The following is a 6,810-nucleotide window of genomic DNA, read 5'->3' on the forward strand; positions in this document are numbered from 1 at the left end:
TGCTCAGGTCCCTTCCGACCCTAGAAACTATGAAACTTCCTCAGAAGAAACAATTCTATTTTCCCTAGAGTGACCTTAACTTCTACCTTTTGTGAGTGAGGAAAGAAACTTTAATTTCCTCTAATGGAGGAATGCAAGACAGCATATATGCTGTGAAGGAAAGATGGCATGTATACTGTGTGTGAGAGAGGGCAGCCAAACTTTGTCTAACCAGGGGATCAATGGCAGTTTGCCAGGTGTGAGAGAGCTGCAGCTAGCTTTTCTGTCATATAATTTTATTGGTTTTCTTAAAGCAATTACAATAATGTAATAAAATGCAATTCATAAGGAAGAAAAACACAGGGGTGAGAAGGCAGGAACTATCACTAGTGAGGATAAACAAGAAATGTACTTTTTCTGTATGTTCCTGAAGTCTGAGAGATTTCTGATTTCCAAACTAAGACCTTCTTCTTCTACTTTTTGCATACTAGTACTTCAAGATGATAATTTTAAGTGGCTCAGTTAATGGCGATGCAGATCTATCTTTAAAATTTTATCATTACCAGTAATTTGGGGATATTTATAGAGCAGTCTACCAGTTGTGTGTGTGTGTGTGTGTGTGTGTGTGTGTGTGTGTACACCAATAAGGAAAACATTCCAGAATGGTAGACTTGATTAACTGAATGGGAAAAAAAATAAATTAATAGAATTGCTACTAATGCTGCTAGAGATTTTCTTCACTGAAGGCAACATTTTCCTTGGTGATGCTACACTGCATAGACTTGTACAGAAAGATAGAAAGAAAGAAACAACAAAAACAACAATTTGCTTTGAAAATCCAGATGTTGGAGATGCCCAGTAGCCCATAAGCAGTCTCAGGGGAACAGCTAGAATCTTATTCAGTGTGACTTATGCTAATTAAAATCAGCTGTACAAATACTCCCCACTTTATCTCAAAATTTACCATACTTGTTTGAAGAGAGAGAGCAAATGAAAAAACAGCCTTTTATTCCACTCACCCTTTAGTTCTACTGAGTAAAAAAAAATACTTTTTTACTGACCTCACAGAAAAGAGTGGTATTCATTGGATGTCTTTAGTGATTCTAAGCTCCTGTCCCCCTTACATATTACAGGATTGTAAAATTAATGAGTTAATGAGCAATTAAGTGCAGACCAGCTACACATGCAAAGTAGCTGTCTCACAATAAGACGCTCCAAAGAGCTGCAAAGTTAGACCTCAGAAATGTGTACTAACTTTTTAGCTGGTTGCTATTAAGCTTTAATTTACACATGTGTAGCAGGATCCTGCAGGGATCCTCCAACCCTGGGGGTTTCCTGTACCCCCAGGGCAGAGGGGATTGCCCCTGCAGTGATCCTCCAGCCCCAGGTGCCCCCCTCCCCCCCCCGTTGGGAGCCCCTCAGCTGGGATGTGTCAGGCTCCCAGCTATGGGGGCTTGCTGGTGCATGTGAGATGCAGAAGCAGAGGAGACACAGCATGGCAAGAGGCGTGTTGTGTGAATTGGGCATGAGATCCCATCGTGCCTTTAGCTTCATGTGTAGAAAGGGCCTAAGTACCCTAGCTGCAGTACCTTCAGAAATTTGTACCAGCACCTCGAATTACAGAATTCAGTTGTAAGCCACTGGATTTAAATTTAACTGAAAATAATAGTTATGCTACTATGGGAAATAATTAGGAATTTTTGAGCAGCCACCTGTGGGCAGGCAGAGTGGGTGGAAGGTGGTCTGCAGCTGGAGTGACATGTACTGGGACAGGAGCCTCCCAGCTGTAGCTCACCCCCCACCCCACATGGCTAGGCATGTGGTGTCCAGCACATCCCCATGGCCACTTCCTACCCCACACTACCTACCGCCTCAAGCAACACAACAGGGGCAGGAGCAGGAAGAGCTGCTGGAGGTGGGGGTGCTGAGCAGTACCTAGGTGGCTGCATCCACACTGGGAGCAGTCCCCCCAGGAAGCTGTGCATGCTGGCCAGGACTGGGGCAGGTGGAAGTACAGTGTGGGGTGCCCTGGGCAGGAACAGGTGGGGCTTGGCCCCATGTGAGCACTGCAGGGACAGCTCCAGGCCAGCTGGGGGAGGAGGGCGGACTAGACCTGCGTTGCCCTTGCGAGCACTGCTGCAGGTGTCCCTTGCCCCCCTCCTCCCCGCCTAGTTTCCAGGACCTAGCATGGGCAGCTGCCAAATGCACAGAAACACAACATGCATTAGGAAGATTTTATTCTGAGCTACTATGCAATCACCTCTATATGCACTACTCAAAAAATTTGAAACAGGACAAAAATTATTTTTTGAAATAAAAAAACTAAATATTTTTTAGTAGATGTTTGATTTTTAGTATATGATTTGTTTTGTATCTACGACTTGTAAATCTGGAAGATTTGTGTGTGTGGCCCTTGACAGCTCACCAAAACTCATTAAGTGGCCCTCCAGCCAAAATAATTGTCCATCCCGGTGTAGCATGTAGCTGTCCTCTGCTTACAATGCTTTCGGCATGAAGCGCTCCACCCTTTCTTAAGGAGCAACATCACACCTCGAATCAGCATGGAACTTTTCATAATAGGATTTGTAACTACTGTGACATGCCACTGTATAAAAATATTAAGGCAATTAATCAGCTCCATTTTGTCAAGCTGGAGGCACCTGAGAAAATGTACTTAATTTCCACTGAAATTAGTTGAAGTCATTAATTGATTTCAGTCGAAGTTAGATTCAGCCCATAGAGGCTGGTTTCTTTCTCTCTCAGAATTCTGTTACCGCTATTAGAAAGATTCTGTTCTGTCTTGGTATTAAATATTATGGCATCTATTAATTCTCCACAATCAAGATGTAGCAGCATTAACACCAAAACATTAATAAAAATGATAAATGAGTTTTCTTTAAATTGATTTCCATTAACTGTAAAATGGAGTGTAAGTAGATGCTAGAATTATAGGCAGGATTATTGGGGGGATTGAAGCCTAAGAGTACAGTTATTTATGTTGTAGAACATTGCAAATGACTTCTCATGAAGAAACTAAAATACATCCCAGATACTTACACATTCCACTTACATAGATATGCAAATACTTTCTTTATTAAGATGATGTCCTTTTTGCTCTAATAGCCTTACTGTGCATAAAGTGTGCTTTGTGCTGGAAGGTCCATTAATGACATGGAGATTACACATCTATTCATGTTTTCATCTTTTTAAATGTGCAATTCCTTTCCTTTTGCCTTTGATTTTTCTGATAGATTTATTATTTTTATTTTACAGAAAAAGCAAAGAACAAAGGATCTATCCCAGCTGTTTCATTCATACCATCCTTATGATCACAAGGTAAGAAAAAATACACTACCTGCCTTTTTTTGTTAAGAACTATCTCAGTCATATGAGGTAACCGTATCTCCTGGTTAGTATAAGAGTAAAAGGGAGTTATAAATATCTTGAAAGGTTCTAATGAATCTTTGTTTTGTTTCTTTGTGATATTGTATTAAATGTATCACTGAATTTCTTCACCTCAGTCTCATATGGCTGTATTCCTTGATTTAGTATTTATGCGATCCAAATCTCAGAGTGATCTCTTGAAAAAGTAATTTACAGATTGATACCAAACCTTATAAAATAACCTTAGTATGAACCTTTTTTTTTCTTTCCATTTATAGCATCAAACTCTTGAGTATGTTGGTTTTAGCCTGTTATGCTAATTAAATCTTGAACTAAGTTGTAGTCATGAATTTTATTGATTCTGGAGGCATCGGTGGAGAAGGTTGCTTTAACACAGTGTTCACTGTATTCTAAGGAAGAAAACACAGTGTTGTTAATTATTTATATCATTGTAGTACCTAGGAATACTAGTCATAGACCCAGGATGCTAAGATTTTGGGTACTGTATTAAAAACATTAAAGAGAAACGATGGCCTGTTTCCCAAAACCTAAGAATCTAAGTCAAGAGATAGTGGGTGGATGCAGGCATGGGAACAAGCAGGAGCACAAGACCATGATTGGTGATCATGAGAAGGAGTGATTTTAGAAATTCAACAGCCTGATTGCTGTCAGGTTTCTATAGACCTCACAGCAAAGAAGCAAAAGAGGACTTTGAAGGAGAATATTGGATGGTTCAGCAGATGTTGACAGGGAGCTCCTCCCAAATCTGAATATATATCCAAGAGTTTGCCTTTTTAAGCAAGTACATTAAACCTTTTAACTGTTCCTCAGAAATATGAAATCTGTGTTCCTTGTATTGCTGTTTTGTATAGTGGGAGGTTTTTGCATACTTGGAAAATGCACAATTTTTGTATATAAAAAAATGTATTAGATGAGATGCATATCTGTCCAGGCGTCCCTACTGGTAAGATATGACCGGCTATGGCAATGCTTCCCAAACTTTTCCTCAGTATGACCCCATTTATGGCCCCATTTCTTCAGCGTGGACCTATTTCCTCAGCATTGCCCCTCACTCCCAACCCACAGCCCTCCATCCCATGACCTCATCTACTGACATTGTGAACCCATTTGGGGTCACAGCCCACAGTTTGGGAACCACTGTGCTATGCAGCCGATAACTGTGTTGGAAATGAAGAACTGTTTCATATATGTTTAAATGGGCTGAAGAATTTCAGGTAGTTTGTTGCTGCAATATTTCCATAGTAACCAATTGTCTCGAGTACTTACAATTTAGAAAAGCATTTTCAAATAGTAGATATGTAATTGCTAAAATTGTGGAATATATCATTTCAGATTAAATTAAATTGAAATCTCTTCTTTATAGAAAGACTAGCATCATATGTCTAGTCTGACAGTACAGATGTTCAGGACTGGGGGAAATTGATAAATGTTAATAGGAAAGGAAATTAGAGTGACAGGATTTCTGAGGGGAATATTGCTTTTTAAGGTTAGAACAGTTTAAGGTAAATGTAATAGTAGATCAATTAAGATCTAATAAAGAAAAGCAACAGAGGAACCAAAAGCTTTGATACTCTTCTTTTTGTCTAAATTCTCCTGTGCCAAACACTTTTTATTCATAGTACAAGGAAATTCCATTATTCTTTTATTAGCACTTTTAATGGAGCTTAGCCATTTGCAAGTTCTGCTGCCTTCCTGCTCATATCCTTTGTGGCATTATATCAAAGTATCCTCAAATGATTTTGGCTTCAGTTGCAAAGACTTATGCACTCCTTTACAAATTAGTCATCAGACAACATGGAATTGAATATAAATGCTTAGATATATTTCCTTTTGATCTCAGTTTTAGGACCTTTATTAATTATTAGAAGTAGCAGAATTGCTTGATGAGTGAATTTTGAAGCTCTCAAAAGGTTTACCCTTTTGGCATTTTCACGCATGCTACCTGTGTGCATGAGAGCCTGAGGGAGCAAAGGGATCACAAGGAGAAATGAAAGTTTATAGGGAAAATCTCTCTCTCCAATTTCTTTTTATTTCTTCCATTGCAGTGTTTTCCCAGGGCAATCCACTACCTAGTTACAGTGGACCTGGAAGGCCAGCTACAGATATTATGACTAGATCAAGTTAGTTTCTAGTTTAATCCTTCTTTCTAGTACTGATAATCCATAAACATTTTTAAATCACAAATAAAGCAGGCACTAATGTTACTCAGAACTGCACAGATACTTGAAATACATGTTTATTTTAGTTTCACTTCAGTTTGGTTTTGGCTGGTATGTACTGGCCAACAGTTTTCTGGGATTGTTTTTATGGTATAGGACAGAGCTTGACTAAAGAAACGTGATTATGATTTTGCAAAGGTGAAGTCAGTGAAGAACCATCTTGTGATTTGTTTGAACTTCAGGATGTGTGACTAGTTTGATAAAAAAGGTTTGAGACTTTCTCTCCATTATACCAAATGGGCGAACAAAAGAGGGCGGAATAGAGCCAGAAGAGTTGTTCAGAGCCATTAAGAGATCAGGATAGGAAATTAGCTCACATTGGCTCTCACTGGACACCATAATGGGACATTGCAGTGTTATGGCTTCATCCTTTGGCCATGTGATACACCCAGGGGATGAGAAGAGATTTATCTAGAAAAAGCCCATGTGGCCAAGCTGGTCATTAACTCGCCATGCAGAAGAGTAAGTCTTTGTGCTGGGAATGGTATTATGGATATCTTTTCTGGACTCTCATCCATACATTATTTAGGCTTGCTAAGATTGAGGAAACTTATTTAAGGGTATCTTATCTTTTGGAATATGTCTCTAATACATTTACTGCTTTTTAAAATATTTAAGTGGCTGGTGGCAAGGACAGCATGCCCTCCCTTCCCCCGCCCCGCCCCGGTCTCTTAGTCCTCAAGCTGCTGGCAGCATGGCATTACTCTGTGGTGGTGCGACTGGAACAAGGGTCCTGGCGGTGGTGGCAGCAACAAATCTCCCTAACCCACTCCACCCTCTTGTGCTGGCTCCCACCTGCTGGGCTGTGAAAGTGACCCAGTGCCAGTTAGACCAGGCTGCAGTCCCATGCTCCACTGTGGGCGCACAAATTTGGGGGAGAATGTGCCCCCCATGTCCCCCTGGTGCATTGCCTATGCACTTGACCCCTCCCCAGGACTACGTGCAGCAGTGGGAAACCATGCCCCACACTAGCACCCCCGCCAGAGGAGCCACCCATGGTTCCATCCTGCTATCTGGCCGGGCCCTGCGGCCATACGTTCCTGCCCCAGCCCTGGGCCCCGTGCACCACCTTGGCTGTACAGAACCCCCAACCCCAGCTGCCAACCCTGACCCACTCCTTCACTGTGGAGGCTTGGCATGAGCCGTTTCCACTGCTTTAATCTGTGCCTCCCCCATGCCTCCATACATCTCCTATGCCCCCCCCCCC

At 41.3% G+C, this 6,810-nt stretch overlaps 1 protein-coding gene across 3 annotated transcripts in view; it reads left to right on the plus strand.

The window, feature by feature from the left end:
- The window catches only part of CDKAL1 (CDK5 regulatory subunit associated protein 1 like 1), an 877,582-nt gene that overhangs the window by 667,223 nt on the left and 203,549 nt on the right, over positions 1-6,810 (plus strand). For all 3 annotated transcript variants that reach the window (XM_019523432.1, XM_019523416.1, XM_019523423.1), the window contains one exon: positions 3,253-3,315. In XM_019523432.1, coding sequence (XP_019378977.1) covers positions 3,253-3,315 — 63 coding nt within the window. The remainder of the gene's footprint in view (positions 1-3,252; positions 3,316-6,810) is intronic.

Source organism: Gavialis gangeticus, unplaced genomic scaffold, assembly GCF_001723915.1.
Source record: "Gavialis gangeticus isolate Ggan-Ray unplaced genomic scaffold, GavGan_comp1, whole genome shotgun sequence".
NCBI classification, from domain to species: Eukaryota; Metazoa; Chordata; order Crocodylia; family Gavialidae; genus Gavialis; species Gavialis gangeticus.